Source organism: Malania oleifera, chromosome 9, assembly GCF_029873635.1.
Source record: "Malania oleifera isolate guangnan ecotype guangnan chromosome 9, ASM2987363v1, whole genome shotgun sequence".
NCBI lineage: Eukaryota > Viridiplantae > Streptophyta > Magnoliopsida > Santalales > Ximeniaceae > Malania > Malania oleifera.
This window is the reverse complement of record NC_080425.1, coordinates 712,722-733,092: the sequence shown is the minus strand read 5'-3', so window position 1 is coordinate 733,092 and position 20,371 is coordinate 712,722. Positions and strand designations below refer to the sequence as shown.

The window sequence follows — 20,371 nt, the reverse complement described above, 5'->3', positions numbered from 1 at the left end:
TCTATTTATTCCTTAATCTAGATCAACAAGATGCCCCATGAAGCTCCTTTAGATTCTATGCCCATCCAGTCCAGCTGCCTAATTCTCTCTGGAGATTTAACTTCTTTTCTGTCATACATGTTCATCTTAGTTTCTTCAGAGAAATCAAATCTGGTTTACTGTCCTTCAGAAATATTTCCTGTGAAACTTTCTTTCTTCCATCATTGACCCCCGACATTCCAAGTAGTGATTTTTAACTTCATTGTTTCTTTTATAGTTCATAGAACAATGCAGCCTCTGAAGTTCTCTCCTATTCTTGACTTCTCTACTTGCCCTCCCCACATGCCCCTCTCTCTCATCACTTTTTTTTTTCAATACATGTGAATAATTGAAAAGCCTCATTTTCGTGCCCCTCAAGCAAAACTCTCACTGCCTTGCATGTCTGCAGCATTCTTTGTAGAACTCTCTTTGAAATCATATTCTGTTCCCAGTTGTTCTGTTAACAATGGGAGTAAGCTCAATGGTCACTAACTCCTCTTAATAACTCCTAGAGGTCCATCCTGTTGATTCTGTCCATCTTTGAAAGGGACCATTGCTAAGCTCATCTCCGATGCTTAATTTATCTAGAACTTCTTGCTTGTACTTGTGGGAAATGTTGCAATGGTTGGATTGGGGAGCCTAGCAGGAGTTGACATAGAACGGGCTTGTGGAAGCACTATTAGCAGGTGTGGGCATGGCTTATTTTTAGGGAGCTTTTGCCGTTGGAGGTGGTTCTTTACTGTATGACTGTATATTGGGGATGATGCTTAGTTGTACCAATCTTTAACAGTCACTTCCCGATAACTTTCCAGTTGGTTCTTTTAAAGAATTGGAGGCAAGATTATCAAACTTGGTTCTTAACTTAGTTCTTTTATAGAATTTTAGAAGGCTTGAGGATTTGAGCTCAAAAACAGGGTAATGATTTTATGGTTTCAGACCTCAAAGGGATATGTGCATTCCTCTGATGCAGCCAGCTAAAATCAGAGGAGGATCAAGAGTAATCAGTCATATTGCCTCCTCTGAAGGGGGATTTGAAAGGGAGCAGGGAGGTCCCAGGGAGTTGTTATGAGAAGACACTGAAGATCTCAACTGGTATAGTTGTGAAGAAGAAATTGAGGCAATGGAGGGTCACCATCTTGTGTTGATTCCCTTGGGCACGCACTGAAGGATCTGTCGGCTGCAAAGCCATCAAATGCAGCCCAAATATTTATTTCAATTTTTAGGGAGGATGGGACATTAATAACAGGTGCTAATCACAGGAGCAGGCATTTGGTTGGGTTCTGAGTAAACTAAAAGCTGTTAGCAAGCTGATTGGAGTCTCATTTGAAGGCTCTGAGGAGCAAGCTTATAGGCTCTTTGAGGAAATGGAAATGAGGTGTAAAGCTGGAAGAAGAAGATACTAACATTAGCCTTAAAAGTAGGGAAGCGAGGGAACTAAAAAGGCTGGAATTCTGTGTCAATCATGATAAACCCAAAGATGCAAGGGGATTTTTTTTTTGGGTTGGGGGGGGGGGGGGAGGTTGTTGGAGGGGTCAAATGATGGCCAATGATAAATTAATGATTTCACTGCTGGAATATTAGGGGATTATTTGTGTTAATGGTTATTTAGTCATTTAGCATTATTATTATGTGTTAGAGTTATGTTAGTAAGGGTATTATGGTCATTGGAGTTGTACTTGACGTATATTATAAATAGAGGGAGAGATCTATCATTGAAGTTAGGTCTTCCATTTTACCCAATTATTCAACATGGTATCAGAGCATGATTTTGAAACCTAATCTCTAATTGTTACAACCACCATAAAAAACCGAAGCCTAAAACCTTAAATATGCTTCATGTCTACCATCATAGAATAATTTCCAGCATCGCTATGGCCCTAGAAAACAGCCAGCAGCTGCCAGAAGTCAGACTGGTTGCTGGAAATTTCCTGGGTCAAATTGCCAGTTCAGGAGCAAAAAATCTACCATAGATTTTGCAAAAACAACACCATAGTCACTCACAGACACTGCTGATCTGCCCCCACCAAAATCCCATCTCTAGGTAGTGGCCCATGAGTCCTCACGCACCAATCGAAAGCTGCCAGGGCTGACCCCACGAGCCAGCGTGTGAAGCTACTTTCAGGCATGTTTTTGGCCTGAGTTCATCCACATGTGCTTGAATCCCTCTATAAATGTATTTATGGAATTTTTTTTGATGTTTCTTGTCCAATGATCTCACATGTTTTAATTGCTCATGTGTGGCACCCAAGGAATGGTTGTTTGATGCTTTGTGAAGCTGTTTGTCAGTGGTTATTGAGTTTATTGGGTCTGAAACAATGGGTTTTGCTGTGTTTTTGATTCATTGTTCTAATTCCTTCCATAGACCAAAATACCAAGTTGTTGGGCATGTGTTTTGCTCAAATTTGTTTTGATCATGCACTTGTGGTAATCCATCAGTTGTCTTTTGGTGTTTGTAAAGGCCATTGGTGACTCTTTTGGAGTAGTGGTAGTGTTCATAAGCTGTTTTTGTGAGGCTGTGGTGGTGTTACATAAGTTTGTTGGTGATTTGTCTGTGGTAGTTTCAGTGGTTCACCTCTTCACTTGTTCCAGTGCTGTGTGTTGGTTCCTTGGGGCTGTGTCTGAGTTTCTTGGTGCGCTGTGGCAGCATTGTACTGATTATTTGTGACTCGTTCATGGTGGGCCACCTTGTTCGTGACTGTTTTGATTGTTCCAGCAATTAATCTTGTTATCATTGGTCTAAGTTTGTGAGTGTTCGGGTGGAATTTGCAAATCCCAAAAATATGGTTCCCTTGTTAATCCCTTGTTTGAGTGAACCGCGTATTGTGTCTACATCAGAGGAGTAGTATTCAATGTTTCTATAGTTTCAATCATCTCAATAAGCATCTAATCATATTACATATTTTGCCTAGAAAGCTAATCCAATAGTCTGTATTGCATTTGGTATCTTTCCTATTAGTCCTTGTGTAATTGGTTTTGTTGCCATTGACCATATAACAGGTGCAACAAACTTCTTTTCTGCCCTTCAGTATCCAAAAAATCTACCTCAAGTTACCCTTGCTGGCGGGTCCACTATTGATGTTGAGGGGATAGGAATAATAAATCCTACTCCTTCCATCTATCTTTCTTTTGTATTATACATTCCTAAATCCCCTTTCAATCTCATGTCAGTTGTAAGCTTACAGAGTCACTAAATTGTTCTATCACTTTCTTTCCTGATTCTGTGGTTATTCAAGATCTGAAGATAAGGAAGACAATTGGCACAAGACGTGAGGCTTATGGGCTTGACTACTTTTGAGTCGCTCGCCTTGGTCATCTGTCTTTGGACAAGCTGAAACAGCTAGTTCCTACATTAAGTTCTGTGTCTAACCTAGAGTGTGAGTCTTGTCAATTGAGAAAACTTCATCATGTTCCTTTTTCTTCTTGGATTGACAAACGGGTGGTTAGTCCTTTCATGCTTGTGCATTCTGATATTTGAGGTCCTAATCATGTCTCGTCGAAGTCGGGGTTTTGGTACTTTGTTACATTTATTGATGACTACTCTAGGATGAATTGATTATATTTAATGAAAGTTTTTTTTTAGTTGTTTAATATCTTTTGTGCCTTTTGTTCTCAAATAAAGGCTCAATTTGATATGCAGTCAGGATACTTCGTAGTGATAATACTAAGGAGTACTTTAGTACCCAATTCATTGCTTCTATGTCTAATTCTGGTATGTTCCATCATCCTCATGTGCCCATGCTCCACAACAAAATGGAGTTGCAGAGCGAAAAAAACAAACCTATTCCTGAAATCACTTGTACCTATTGTATCAAATGAATGTCCTCAAAGTTTTTTGGAGTGATTCAGTGCTCACAGCTTGCCCCCTCATCAATAAAATGTCATCCTCTATCCTTGGTGGTAAAATCCCCATATTAAGTAATCTTCCCTAAGGCTCCTTTGTTCCCCCTTCCTCCTTATATATTCAGCCGTTTGTCCTTTGTCCATCAGTTAAGTCCAGGAACAAATAAGTTGGATCCTTGTGCAATCAAATGTATTTTTTTGGATTTTTCTTATGCTCAAAAGGGATATCGATTTTATAGCCCTACTTTACATCAAGAAATTGGTACCAACCAAGAATTCATAGAAAGATTTACAAGAATAAACACTCAAGAATCCAACAATCAAGATCGACTATCATTTTCGGAAGATACCCTACAATTATTCAACATACCCAAAAAAGAATATAACTCAATAGTTTCCCTATCATTCAAGGCTTTCCCGAAGTGAAAATTGCAAGAAGGAAAAGGACCGCCTGAGTTTACACTAAAAGAAAAAATAGGTCTTTCCAAAAACGTTCCTTACAATCCTTACCCAAAACAAATTTATATGGAAGTAAAAAGAGGGTGAACTTAGGAAGTAACTTTCCATGAACTTTTCAAAGAACATCTAGAACCCAAATTAGTATCTCATCCATTCCCATCAAGACCAAATTGACTCTTGATAACTTTGTGCCACAATGAAGAAACCTCTAGTGGGAATCGCCAAAGTCATTTAGCTAGAAGAGCGGTGTTCTTAGATACCAAATTTCCAAGACCAAAACCACCCTCCCTCTTAGTCCTACAAAACAAAACCGCCTCCCACCTCACCAAATGATCCCTAGAACCCCCTACCCCTGACCAAAGAAATTCCCCCAATCTTACTAGCAATTCTAGTTGGATAAATATAGGAAAAAAATCCAGTGGAATACTAGAAAGACAAGCTTGAATTTGAGTGATCGTCCCTCTCAAAGAAAAAAGGGCTCCCTTCCACCCATCTAAATGCTTGGACACTCTCTCCGCCATCAGATCCCAAAAACTAGCTAATCTAGGAGGACAATGGCCAACCCAACTTAGCATACCCAACTTCCAAGGCTAGTTCCTTAACACACTCTAGAGGCACATTAATAGCCGCAATACTACTCTTTTCCATATTAATCTTAAGCCTCGAGACCCTTTAAAAAATTTGAAGAAGACCCAAAATATTTAGGAAAGAAAGCTTATGATCCTCTAGAAAAAAGATAGTATCATTCCAAAATTGAATGTGTGACACCATGGTCTCCTTCTTACCCGCTTTTTTATACCTTTCACGAAACCTCGATTCACTGCTTCATCAACCATCCTACTCAAAACATCAGCATCTTACACAAACAAAACAGGAGAAAGAGGATCCCCTTGTCTAATCTCCCTCATGGCCCAAAACTAGGATTTAGGCTCAGCATTTACAATCCCCGCAAAATTCACATTAGACATACAACTTTTCATCCATCTACGCCATCTCTCCCAGACCCCTTCCTCACAAAAATTTTATCCATAAAGTTCTAGCTCACTCCACCATAAGCTTTTTCAAAACCCAACTTAAAAACAAGTCCCCTCTTTTTCCTCCTAATATTCTCAATGGTTTCATTTGCAATCAGGATCGCTTCCACAATCAGTCTTCCCCTCACAAATGCACTTTGGGCCTTAGAAATACTCTTAGCAGGCATCACAATTAACCTCTTATAGCACTTTGGTGATTATTTTATAAACACTCGAACCTAGACTAATAGGTCTATAATCAGAAAATTTGATAGACCTACTTTTCTTAGGCATGAAAGTGATAAAAGTACAATTAATACTCTTGCTTAAAACCCCATTCCAATATAATTCATTGAAAACCTTCATTAGGTCATTCTTCACCACTGCCCAACAATATTGATAAAAAGCTAAATTAAAACCAACTGACCCATGAGCTTTATCCCTCTCCATCCCAAAAACTGTAGCCTTAACTTCCTCTTCGTTGAAATGTCTCTATAACTAGGCAATCCTATAAACAGGCAAAGGATCCCACTCTAATCCTTCCTCAATCGATCTACTCTCATCCTCCTTAGTATAAATATTATAATAAAAATCAGTGATCTCAGAAGCAATTACTCTAGAACCCCGAGATAATAATCCCCCTATCCACTTCCATCTCCTTTATCAAGTTCTTCCTCTTTTTGCCATTGGCAATCGTATGAACAAATTTAGAATTATAGTTATCATCTCTTACCCATTTGAACTTCGCCTTCTGCCTCCAACTTCTCATTTCTTTAAAGATGAGCCCTTCCAATTCGTTTTCCAAAGAAACCCATTTAGCTTCTTCCACCCTTGAAAGGGTCACTCCTTTTCTAACTCTTCCAAATCTCCTAAAAAATAGAGTTTTTAAATCTAGTATCTCCAAACACCTCCCTGTTCCACACATTCAGATTTTATTTCAACCTCTTCAACTTTTTATAAATATAAACCCTTCCCAGCCCCTTTCCACATCCTCACTCCAAGAATCCCTAACCAAGGTTTGGAAGGAGCCATGATCTAACCAATAAGATAAGAAAATGATTAGAAGTTGGTCTAGGTAATACTGATGGAGAAAGATTAGGAATTCATCCTCCAAGTTGTTTGAAAACAAGAACCTAGCCACCTCCCTAGCCCCAACCATTGACCATGTAAAATTGGCATTGCCCATGGGAAGATTCCTCAACCCACATTCCCTAGTAACGAAATCAAACTTCTGCATTAACCCTGCCTAGCCCCTTTTCCTGAGGTAATTTGATTGCATTAAAATCACTACCCACAATCCACCTAAGCAAGCAAAATGGAGAAACAAAGTACAGCTAATCCCAAAAATTTCCCCTAAGAGAAGGCTTAGGAGGACCATACATAGAGGAAATCCACCACTGATCCGTATCTCTAATATCAAGCAAGATAGAAAGAGAGAAAAAACCTACTAAACTATTTATCCTGATAATAGACCGTGTTTCCCACACCCCTAGAATACCGCTTGCTGAACCATAAGATGGTACAAAAACCCAATCCTTACACCACCCTCTTCAAATCCCTCTAATTACCTCACCTCCCCATCTACTAACTCAAGCTTAGTCTCCTAGATTAAGACAATATTGGGGAAACAAAACCTCCCTAATCAGAATTCTCTTCCTAACATCCCCTAGACCCTTGACATTCCAACTAATAATCTTCATAATCTAATGTGCTTACCCCTTTCCTTGCACCCTTCCTTCCCCCATAATTGATGGAAGAAACCAAAATTTTTAATTCTTTTTCCACCCTCGTTTTTTTTTCCTCTCATAAGTTGTTGGACTCATCCCCAAATTAATCTCAACTCCTTCAGGAATCACTAACTTCCACCCCATAACATTTAAGTGCTTGTTTGGGTCTCTAAAGTTGCTCTCACTAGCCCCTTGGCACAACTCTCTCTCCCCATTAGTTCCCTAAGAAGGATTGAATAGGAATAGGAAGAATATCTTTTCCAAGTTTTGAAGAATTCAGATCGTCCACTGGAGCCACTGTCTCCTCACCATTGCCCCTCCTGACACTTGAAGGACTAACACGAACATCACCCTTATTAAGAATAGGCTCAGGAGCAAGGGGCAAAAACCCCTCATCAATCGAAGTTTTACTCCGATCAGACTTGTGCCTAACAGAACCATCTAACCCTTACTTGATAACTCAGGAAGATAAAGAGCTCTCTTCTTTTGTAAGCTGAGGTTTAATTGTTTCTTATTCCGTAATATCTCTTCTGCTCTTTCGTTAAAGCACGAACCTCCAGCAAGTTCTTCCCAATTGACTTCTCTCATCTCTAACTCACTTCTCAACTGATCGACTAGTAAGCTGGAATCAGAATCATGAAAATTGCTTAGATCATCATCTGCTTCTAAGCACCTCTCATCCTCGCTGAACTCTTCTATTTGAGTATCTTCATATTCAGTTGAATACGGCCCTTTGCTGCAACTAGGATCAGTTCCGTAAGAGGAACTAACCTCTTTCTGCTGCGTTGGTTGTTGTGCCCGATCCTATAAACTGTCCCTCTGCGGAGGCAGATCGCCTGAAAGCTCTACATCTCCTTCAGCTAATTCACCCTTCTCCCACCCCCAATTCCGTCACTGGGTCTTTAGGAAGCTCAGTCTTACCTTTTAAGGTTAAATTAATCTGAATAAGCTCGCTGGAACCATTCACCTCTGGCCTGATTTCTGTATTTTTTGCCACTGTTCTGCTCTCAGTATCTTTCTTGCTGTTTTTTCAGTGTTCTCTCAGGTGTGGGCACTAGCTTCCGTTTTCTTATCTTCTGAGACAGGCCCAACACCTTTTTTGGATAAGGCTTGGCCCGCTACCCCTTTTCCTTTAATTACCCATTTAGTGGCTATGAGAGGCCCACTAGTAACAGGCTCAAACTTCCCTCACCCGAACCCAATATTATATTTAGAAGCAATTTTAAAATTTGGGCTGGGTAGGAAAGTTTAAGAAACCCTTAACTTAAATTATATGTTTGATCTTTGACTAAATTTAACTAGAGCAATCTAAAGAACTCATTCTCTACTCTCTCATACCTTGGCCAAGGTTTTACTGAGTTAAAAAATTGTTAGATATGACTTACTTTCTTCATTGAGAGTGAAGGATACCATGTTTATACTAATTTATTGTCATGCGCGAGAATTATCATATCCATCTTGTGCATATTTAATCCCCTTTTTTAGGAGATGAGTGGATGTTGACTCATTAAAGTGTGACACCTTATTCATAAGATAATTGCGATGTATTAGGTGTAAGAGCTGTACACATAATTGAATGTAGAACACTATATTAATAGGCATGTATACTCCATTTATTAGTCCAGAGTTTCATCATACTTTTGTTTACATGCTATCTAGTATGCACCTATTCTTGTTTGTTTGTTATTGATAATGAAAGTGGAAAGAATTTATTAAAGGTATTTGTAGGCATGTTGTTAAATTATCTAGATTATTTGTATTTTTATTTACAAAAATTCCATTTTGCTTCAAAATTTTATAGTTTGTATGCATGTTACTTTTGAATAACTTGTGGGCTTTTCTTTTTATCATTCCCATTCAATCCAGGTCTTTGAGAAGTCCTTGCAATGCACTTTTTCAAGCTTTGAGGAGGTACATGTGTTATTCTTTTATCAACTTTATGCACATTAATCTATCATTCTTTGTAATCTTTTGAAATCTTTTTTTGTTTTGTTTACTTTATTCGGCTGTGTTATGTAAATGTCTGCGTGCATGCGTTGGTTGAGACATTGTGATAAAAAGTTATCAGGCCTATATTGACTAGCATCTAGGTTTGTTATAATGATTTTTACCTATTCACATAGTTATGCTTCAAATATTCAAGAATGCTTTAGTTTTAGGGTAATTAGTGCCGTAAGGTTTGTGTCTTTTCATGTTGGTCATGGTAATCAAATGTGAATTGAAGATTAGTTTCCAATCATTTTGGGTTTTGTTAAGATTTGATTAAAAATGAGTGACCTAACTTGAAGATAGGTCTCTCCCTCGATTTATAATGCAAATTTAAATACATTCTAATGACAATAATACCCTTACTAACTCTCACTAATTAACACACTAACACACCCAATAATAATGATACTAAAAGACATATATAACCTCTAACACTCCCCCCCAAGCTGGAGCATAAATGTCATAAGCTTCTAGCTTGTTATAAATGAATCTAACACGAGCCCCCGCAACGCTTTGGTAAACAAATCAACAAGCTGCATGTCTGACTTCACATGAGCGGTTGTAATGAGCTTCTGCACAAGTTTCTCTTGAACAAAGTCGCAATCGACTTCAATGTGCTTCGTACGCTCATGAAAACTGGGTTGGAGGCAATATGAAGAACGACTTGATTATCACACATTAACTTCATAGGCTAAGAATGCGGAAAACCCAATTCTTCCAACATGCTCTTCAAGTAGACAAGTTCATAGGTATTTGAGCTGTAGCTCTATATTTTGAGTCAACACTTGACATTGCCACCACAGTTTGTTTCTTACTTTCCAAGAAACCAAATTACCACCAACCAAGATACAATACCTGATGGTGGATCCCCGATTGGAAGGTGATCCAGCCCAATCTGCATGTGTGTATATCCATTGATATAAGTGTGACCCTGATCACGGTATATAAGACCTCTCCCAAGTGCACCTTTGAGATATCTCAAGATGCAAATCACTACATCCCAATGACTTGTCCTTAGAGAATCTAGAAATTGGTTCACAACACTTGTTGCAAAAGATATATCCGGTCGAGTAGTTGTGAGATAATTCAACTTTCCAACAAGCCTCCACTATTGTCCAAGTTTAGGTAGCAAATCACCCATATCTGACATTAACTTGCTGTTAGGATCCATGGGTGTATCAACTGATTTAGATCCCAATAAGCCAATTCATCTAACAAATCAAGAGCATACTTCCTTTGCGACACAATGTTTCTGATGCGAAATCTCGATACTTCTATACCCAAGAAGTATTTCATCAGTCCCAAATCTTTGGTTTGAAACTTAGTTTGTATAAAAAGTTTGAGACTCTGAATACCTTTATCATCATCACCTGTAATAACAATATAATCCACATAAACAACAAGAAGGATCCTACCTAATGAAGTATGACGATCAAACACAGAATGATCCACAACACACCGTCGAAGACCAAGCTCAAGTACTACAACATTGAGATGACCAAACGATGCTCTGGGAGACCGTTTTAAACCATATAAAGCCTTATTGAGCCGACACACTAAGCTTGACTCCCCCCCTGAGCAACAAACCCTAGTGGTTCCTCCATATAAACCTCCTCCTCAAGGTCACCATGCAAGAAGACATTTTTAACATCTAACTGATGCAAATGCGAGTGACAAGTAGTAGCTAGGGAGATGAATAGATGTACCGATGTAAGTTTTTGTAACCGGAGAAAAAGTATCAAAATAATCCAGACCATACACCTGAGTGTATCCCTTAGCAACAAGACGAGTCACAGAACCATTAGGGTTGACTTTCACAGTGTAAACCCAACAACAACCAATTATAGACTTGTCAAGAGGAAGAGGCACCAAGTCCCTAGTGCCGTAAAACATTCATTTCATCAACCATAGCATCCTTCCACCCTAAATGGGCTAAGGCTTTAGAAACAGATTTAGGAAGTGTAGTAGATGACAAAGTAGTGACAAAACAATAATAAGAGGGTGATAAGGAGTCATAAGAAACATAGTTGAAAATGGGGTGTTGTGTGCATGTGCGTTTACCTTTCTGAACAGCAATAGGAGGATCAACTTCATGGGAAGTATGATCATTAGACGAGGAAACCAAAGGTGTGGTAGTAGAAGCTAGGGGGCACTTTCTTCCTTGGAGCCACCGTCATGTTTACTCCTGCAAATTAGGATGATCAAGGAGATGGGAAGGACCATAGTAGTCAAAAGCGTGCCTGAGGCGCAGTGGGGCGATGAGGCTAGCGCCTCATTAATGGTGAGGCGAGGCGACCTTTAATAGGCGCAGGCAGGCGCACTGATGTGCTAGGTGCAGTGAGTTGTGCCTTGATATTTTTGAAGCTATTAATAAAGAAAATGTTGCCAGAACAAGCCCTACCCCTCTTCCAGCAATCCAGCCTTCAACTCGAACCAGCCCTATTGCCCTAGCGCTTCGTCTTCGAGCCTTTGATTCAAACCAACAGGATTCGTGTACAACCCTTTGAACCAACATGAAACCAGCCGGAACCCGTCTTCTTCAACCCTTCGAAGAAGCACAACACCATTAGGAACCCTTCGTGAGTTCATCTTCGAGCCTTCGAACCAGTAGGAGCTTTGTGAATTTGTCTCCGAGCCTTTGAACCAGCAGGAGCTTTGTGAGTTCGTCTTTGAGCCTTCATGAGTCTTTTTCAGTTCCTCTTCTTCATCTCCTTCTTCTTCAGTTCTTCTGCTTCTTCTTTTTCAGTTCTTCTTCTTCTTCTTCTTCTTCCTCTTCTTCCTTCTTCTTCTTCATCTCCTTCTTCAGTTCATCTTCCTCTTCAGTTCTTCTGCTTCTTCTTTTTCAGTTCTTCTGCTGCTTCTTTTACAGTTCTTCTTCTTCTTCATCTCCTTCTTCTTCAGTTCATCTTCCTCTTCAGTTCTTCTGCTTCTTCTTTTTCAGAGTTCTTCTTCTTCTTCTTTTTCAGAGTTCTTTTTTCAGTTGTTCTGCTGCCTGCTGCTTCTTCTTATAATATTATATGTAACTAATTATGTAGTTTAATACAAGTTTATAACTAATATATAACATTTTTTTTTTGCTGAATTTAGTTGCTGTTTTGTAATTTGTTTGGAAATGTAGTATACAAACTATACATTTTTATGAAATATATTGTACATTGCTTTTGCATTTAGGATAACAAGTCTAAATCTTAAATGGAATCTAGAAGTGGAAACTCTGCCTCTACAAAGAAAGATCGTGCATGGAAGTATGCACATTTGGATGGTAAAAAAAATAGAAATAATTTGACTTGCAGTTTTTGTGGCAAAGTCACAAAGTGAGGAATATTTTGGGCAGAACAGCATATTGTTAGGGGATTTCGAAATGTAAAAGAATGCTCTAAGTGCCCTGCTCATGTACGTGAGGAGATTAGGTAGTATATGTTGAAGAAAGATATAGAGAAGGAGGAAAATGATTTATTTCCTGACTTTGATGACATAGATCGTTATGGTGAAGATGAAGAGGCTGAAGTTCATGAAGTTGACTCTCGTGGCAAGAGAGTGTTTAGTAGTGGAAGTGGAAGTTGAAGTTCATACCAATCCACCTTGAAGAGACCAAAACAGAAGGGGCCTGTAGATTGTTTTTTTACTCTTGATCCAAAGAAAGCGGTTCAGGCTAGGAAAGAAGGGAAGATGAGACAAACATAAAAAATGAGGCATGCAAGAAAGAATTAAGTCAAAAGACAAAGGCAGATTTTGCTAGGTGGATGTATGATGCTGGAATACCATTTAATGCTGTACGTTTGGTCAACTTTGCAGTGGCATTTGAATCGATTGGGCAATATGGTCTTGGAATAAAGCTGCTTAACTATCATGAAGTGAGAGTTCCTTTCCTAAAGCAAGAAGTTAGTTGAATGAAAGAGTTGATGAAGGTCCATAAAGAGGAATGGGTAAAATATGGATGCTCAATTATGTCTGATGGTTGTAGAGTTTCGATTGGTAACAAGGACATAATAAACTTCTTAGTGAACTCTCCAAGGGGATCAGTGTTCATCAAGTCTATTAATGCTTCTAATATTGTCAAGAATGCATATAGAATGTACAAATTACTTGATGAGATGATGGAGGAAATTGGAGAATCAAATGTGATTCGAGTAGAGTAATTGATAACGCTTCAAACTATGTTGCAGCAGGTAAGAACTTATTTCTAGAACTACATTCTAAAGTGTATATATTGTTTATTTTAATATTTTAATGGCTTCGCTCCTTGATATTTGAACAGGGAGATTGTTGAAAGCAAAGAGGCCACATTTATATTGGACCCGTGTGCTACCCATTGCCTCGATTTAATATTAGAGGATATTGGGAAGATGCCTTCAATTCATACAACTTTGAAAAGGGCAATATTTTTGAATGGTTATGTTTATAATCGTGTTGGTGTGGTGAACTTGATGAGACAGTTCACTAGAAGAAAGGGGTTGCTAAGGCCTACAGTTACAAGATTTGCAACTGCCTTCATTACTTTTTGTTCGATCCACATTCAAAAGAACAACTTGAGGAACGTGTTTACTTCTAAAGATTGGAATACTACTAAATGGGCAAAGGAGGTAGCTGGCAAAAGAGCAGCTAGTATTGTTTTGATGCCTACTTTTTGGAGTACCATTGTATATGTTCTTAAATTGATAGGCCCACTTGTTTGTGTGCTCCGTTTGGCGATGGGGAAAAGAAACCTGCAATGGATATATGTATGAAACAATGGATAGGGCTAAGGAAGCCCTAGCTAAGGCTTTCGGTGAGAGAGATGATAAATTCAAGGAGGCATTTGAAATTATTGATGTGAGGTGGGGATGCCTACTCCAACAACCTTTGCATGCAGCTACATAGTACTTGAACCCAAAATTTTTCTATTCAAACCTCAACGTTTCGCAAGATGAAGAAATCGTGGCGGGTTTGTACAAATGTATTGTAAGGTTGGTGCCAACCCTTGAAGTGCAAGATAAAGTTTTACATGAGTTGGAAAATTACACTAGCGTTAGTGGCCTCTTTGGAATTGATTTGGTAGTGTGACAAAGGAAGATAAAAGCACTGGGTAAAGCGGCATTTTTGCTATCTCTTTGTATCTAAAATTATTTATGCTATTTAGCTAGTAGGTATTCATTTAAAATTTATTTTAGAACAGCGCAATGGTGGATGTCATTTGGTCCATCGGCCCCAAACTTGCAAAAGTTTGCTAGGAAAATCCTTAGCCTCACGTGTAGTGCTATCGGCTGCAAAAGAAATTGGAGCATATTCCAACATGTAAGTCATGGATATCGTGGATTAAAGAACATGAACTACTAGTCTATTGCTTTTTAGAATCATTATTTTCTATATTACTTTAAACTTTTTGCAGCTTCATAGCAAAAGGAGAAATAGGCTAGCCCTACAATGCTTGAATGATTTGGTATTTGTGAAATTTAATTGAACTTTGAGGCGTTGATACAACAAGCATGACACCATTGATCCCATCCTTCTAAAGGACATCGATGATAGTAATAAGTGGTTGATCGGTAGGATGGATGGCAATTCCGGTGAGGATATGAGCTTGTGTTTGAAGATGATCTTTTGACTTGGGGTTCTATTGCTAGAGCTACCGGAGTAAATAACCCCTTGCATCACACTAGATCAAGAATAAGTGCAAATATGCCATCATCTTTTAGAGGCAAAGCTTCATCTAGTGGTGCTGGGGGTTGGACTACAATGTTGGAACTTGTAGATGAGGATGAGATCCAAGTTGGTAGTGCAGAGGAGACAAAAGAGGAAAAAGACGCTAGAGAAGAAAATTTTGATGATGAAGAGGAAGATGATGATATCTTGGCAGACTTTGGTGATGAGCGATTTCTAATGATTGAGGAGGATTTTTAGATTTTAGACTTTGAAACCTTTTATTGTACTATTTTCTTTTGATATTGAACTATGTTGATGCTTTTGGCCTTCGGCCCGACAATTCCATTAAATTTCCAATTTTGGTATTTTAAATTCTAATATTACTAGATGGGTTCATATATCAATTACCCACCAAATAGGTATTGTACACAATTTTAATAATTGTGTGCCTCACCTTTGTGAGACATGCTCCTTTGCCTGGGACCTTGGCTCCAAATACCCTTTGCACCTCGGTGCGCCTCTGACTACTATGAGAAGGACTCGAACTACATGGAGACTCAGATGGTTGGTTGGACAAGGACAACAATGTGGAATCTGGAAGATTAGGCAAAGGAAGAGACTCATTGAGCTCAAAAGCGCTCAATGACTGTTTGTAGTAAGGTGTAGACTCAAAGAAGGTAACATCGGCAGAAGCAAAGAAGTGATGCAGCACAGGACTATAAAAATGATATCCCTTTTGAGTATACGAGTGGTCTAGAAAGACACATTTTATAGCATGAGGATCCAACTTATCCACTAGAGTTAGTTGATGAACTAAGGACACAGCCAAATATACTAGGAGGAAGAGAAAATAAAGGTGAATTAGGAAAGAGAATGGAGTAGGGAATTTTACCACTAAGAACAGGGGATGACATTCTGTTGATTGGATAAAGAGCAGTAAGTACAACATCACTCCAAAACACTTTAGATACATGCATTTGATAAAGTAAAGTGTGAGTGATTTCAAGAATATGTCTATTTTTCTGCTTTTCAACCCCATTTTGTTGAGGAGTGTGGGCACAGGATGATTGATGAACAATACCAAACTGAGTCATATAAGTAGTGAATTGTGCACTGAAAAACTCTTCAGCATTATCACTTCGAAGTATTTGAATTGGCAAACCAAATTGAGTCTTTATTTCATAACAGAAGGTACAAAATACATGAAATAACTCAGAATGATTTTTTATTAAATATAACCAAGTCATTCTTGAATACTCTTCCACAAAGGTTACGAAGTATTGGAAACCCAACATGGACATGAATCTACTAGGATCCCATACATCTGAATGAACTAGCATAAAAGGGCTTGCAGCCTGTTTATTGACTTGGGGAAGTGAAAGAAACACGTGAAAGAAACACGATGGACGAGGTGAACATAAAAAACAAGAAGAATAGTCAAAACTAATTGGGACAATCACAAACTATGTGAAGCACCGACACAACGACGGACGAGGTGAACTCACTGATGGATATAGGGCTGCCACAGCACTCACAAACAGCAACCACACCAAAAACAAGAAAAACAATCAAGAATCGAAACAATCACAAACCATGTAACGCACCGACACAACCACATTATTTGATATAGAAGTAAAATACAATGGAAAAATTGATTTCTTTCTTATTTTCCTTTCTTTTTCTTTTTGCTAACCAATCCTTTATACAAATGGAGCCTAAGAGAAAGAGGAGAGTACTAGCTAATAGAGGCATGGTGGGAAGGATCTTGAAGTGCAGTAACAAATTGACAAGAAGCAATTGTGGTTCTCGGTCTTGGAACAAAGTTCGTCTAGATGGTGGTCAAATTTAAGTGAAGAAAGACCAGTGTTAACAAGCAAATTTACAGTGCCTCCTTAACCGTGATGAAAAGGGATTAAAGTTTGGTTCCCTTATTTAGATTTTGTTAGGCAGTTTTTCTTTTTTCTTTTGTTATTTATTTATTGGGAATTTCTTTCTTGCCCTCTTTTAGTTTGTAACCTCCTTTTCTCTTTCTTAGTACACTTTCTTTTTGTTTCGTAATAAACCCCAATTCTCCAATGTCATTACCAGAGCAAGCAGTGCAGAGGTGTTTAGCATCTGCCTCTGCCCCTTGTCAATTTATAATTTCCTTTATGCAGTCTTATTGAGACAACCAAAGTCATTGGAAATTTATCTCATAGATGTCACCCTTTTCTTTCTTTGTATTTAGTACAATGTCGTGGATGGTTCCTGATTTCCATTTTTTGGAGGATCTTTGGGTAGCGCCAAGGTGTTAAATTTCGATTTTGACTCAAATTTCGAAGCTCCAAAAGTATGGAAATTTTGACGGAAATTTTGATTTCAATGTCAATTTCGATTTCGATTTGAAAAAATAATGGAAATCGGTAGTAAAGCATGGAATTCTTTGTGAAACTTTAGAAATGGTTAACAAACATAATCATGTAAGTTTTAGGACTAATATATTACAAGTTAAATACATCTATGTTGTGTATGAGGTGGAAAAGTTGTAATACAGTATGGGTATCAAGCATATTTGTAAGATAATATACAGTAAACATATTCAACTAATACAAATGAAATTCATAAATCATTTAAATATTTTTTATTATACAAATAATGATAATTTAGACATAAATGGCTAAATAAAATGCTGCTATAAGTTTATTTTTTCATTTAATTTCAAAAGCATTTGTAATGATATTTTGTTTCGATAAAAATAAATAAAATGAATTAAGAGAGAAATTTCACTTCACTCCTAAATCTCTTATTTTAATTTCAAGGAAATTTCATTGTATGGTTAATATTTCGACAAGTTTCAAAGAAATTTCGAGATTTCGATAAATTTCGGGAAGATTCATGGAGATTTTGATGGAAATTATGCAAGACGGAAATCGACTGCCATTTTGATTTCAAGGGTGACGGAAATCGGAAATTTCAACAATTTTGTGGAAATTTAAGACCATGGGTACAGATTGTTTTTCTATTGCTTTTCCTTATTTGTTTCATGACTTGTGCCCATATGCTCCTATTTCGTATTTTTGGATTATTGTTGAAGATTGTGCTTCCTAGGATTTTCCTATGGGATTTTTATTTTCGTAAGAAACTTAATGTGGAGGAGTTTAAGGAGCTATCTGAGCTTCTTCTTTTGCTGGAATCTTTTCAGCCTTCCTATGGAGGGGATGTTAGGATTTGGACTTTGGATACTTCTGGTGTGTTCTCATGAAATTATAATAATAATAATAATAATAATAATAATAATAATTATTATTATTATTATTGTTGTTGTTGTTGTTTGGCTCAGTCCTTTAATTCCTTTTGCTTTTTCTTTTTAAAATAAAATTTTTGGTGGAAGCTATGATTCCTTTTGAGGTTAAGGATTTTTCGCCGATGATCATTCTTAATAGAGTCAACACCAATAATCTTTTGCAGATTAGAAGGACAAAGCTTTGTCTCATTGTGTTTGTGGTGAGTTTCGTGTTCCTTGTGTTTGGTTTGTTTAGTGAGTGTTTGGTATGCGCGAACTCTTTGGGGGCTTTTTTGCTGCTTGCTTTTTGAGGTTTTGGGAGACAAAAGGAAGCGAGAAAAGCCCATGGAGATCTATTTCTCAAATTTATCCCTTATTCATGCCTCACAATAAATTGTGGTAGGGATGGGTTCTCGGATTCGATTTTGGAAAGATCCATGGGTTGGGAATGATATTCTAGCCACATCTTATCCTCATCTTTTTCATATGAGCTCAGCACAAGATTGTATGATTTCTTTCTTTGTAGTTGGCTCGGGGAGCCCTTTGGTTTCATGGAACTTCCATCCTTCTTGTTGATATTGAACAACTGTTATCTTTCTTCAGCTAGGGGTGCTTGGTCTTGGGTTTTGGATCATTTAGGAGTGTATTCTTGTAAATCCTTTTTTGAGTTTTTGAATTGTTCCAATTCTCGTTTCCCCCTATTTGGAAGGCAAAAAAGTTATCTAAAAAATTAAAGCTTTCATATGGCTGATTGTGCTTTTGCAGATCAGGAGACCTTTGAAGGCCGTATTTGTCATATCTTTGCATGCTATGCTATTTAATGGCACCTCATCTATTTTTACATTGTGACTATGCTTGGGGAATTTGGAATAATTTATTTGGTGTGATGGGAGAATCTTGGGTTTGCTAGGCATTGGTGGAGGAGTTGTTGTCTATTTCTTTTGAGGTGTTTGGTAGAAGGAAGGAAATGGTTGCACTTTGGAAAAGTGGTATTTTTGCAGTGTTGTGGGGATTATGGTTGGAGTTTAATGCACGGATTTTTCTAGGGAGAAAATTGAATTGGAAGCTGGTTTGGGAGAAGGTTTATTACCTGGCCTCTTTATGATGTGTTTGGTTCGGTTGCTTTAAGGGGATTAGTTTTCCGGAGGTTCAGTGAGAATGGAGGAATCTTTTGCTCTAAATATTATGCTTTTCCAGTTTTTGTTTTATTAGTTCATTTTTCCTGTATTTTTCCAGAATTTTGATGGGAGGAGTCTTTTTCCCCTTTTTGTAAATTCTCCTCTTATGAATGATGCTTCTTCTTTTGTTATAAAAAATGGTTGCTCAATGAAATCTCTTTTTTTTTTCTATAAAAAAAGTTTGCCATTTTATGGTGGTATGGTTTGAGAGATACGCATTTTCCATGATTGATATATGCCTACTCATTTGATTTAGGACCAGCTTGTATTTTTTGCATGACTGGGTTTTCTCTTCTGGTGAGTGTTTTTTTTTTAATGTCAGTAAATTAAATCTTATTAAAGGGCATCAAGAAGATGTCATTGAAGTACAACAAACATAAAAGATCACCCACACTGCAGGGTGTCACAAAAATCAAGAATTATTATGAAAATTGTCAGTTGGAATGTTAGAGGTTTGGAGGACTTTAGAAAGAGGGGGTTAATCAAGGAGGTTTTACTTAGATTCTGTTCTGATATTGTTTTGATTCAGGAGACTAAGTTGGAGAATGTCGATGGGGGGTTTATTAGAGGGATCTAGGAAATATGAAATAAGGATTGGGCTTTCTACCTTTTCGGGGGGTCAACAGATGGTATTTCTTGGTCTATTGTTAAAGTGGATAGTCTAGCTGGCTTTTTTTCTCTTTCTGTCTTGGTAGAAGTGAAAATTCAGGGTCAATGGTGGGTTTCATCAATATATGGTCCTTGTATACCGCCGTTAGGAGCTCTTGTTGGGATGAGCTTTATTATTTATTTTGCTTTTGGGCTCCTAATTGGATAGTGGGACACGTCATTAATGCTGTGAGGCTTCCTTGAGAGAAGAAAGGGGGTGATAGTGTGACTATTACTATACGGAGTTCAGATTTGCTGATTAGGATATGTGTTTTGAGAGATATCCCCCCTGGATAATGCTACCTTTATGTGGTTTGTGGGAGGTGCTAGAGCGGTGGAAAGCGGACTGGACAAATTCTTGTTTGCAGGGAGTGGAAGGATGAGTTCCCTAATTTCTCTCAAATCTCCATTACTTAGGCCTACTTTTGATCACTGTCCTACCATGTTGGAATCAAGGAAGGTTTCTTGGATCCTACTCTGTTTTAAATTGAAAATATGTGGTTGGATCATGATTCCTTCTAGTCCTTAGCGAGGAATTCTCGCCTGAGATAGATAGGAAGGAGGGAGATAATATCCTATCAGGGGAGGAAGTGATGAAAAGGGTATATCTTTAGG

General features: G+C 38.0%; 1 protein-coding gene across 2 annotated transcripts in view; it reads left to right on the top strand.

The window, feature by feature from the left end:
- LOC131164571 (uncharacterized) overlaps positions 1-20,371 on the top strand; it is a 94,917-nt gene that overhangs the window by 14,336 nt on the left and 60,210 nt on the right. For both annotated transcript variants that reach the window (XM_058121862.1, XM_058121863.1), the window contains exon 8: positions 8,924-8,968. In XM_058121862.1, the coding sequence (XP_057977845.1) occupies positions 8,924-8,968 (45 nt within the window). The remainder of the gene's footprint in view (positions 1-8,923; positions 8,969-20,371) is intronic.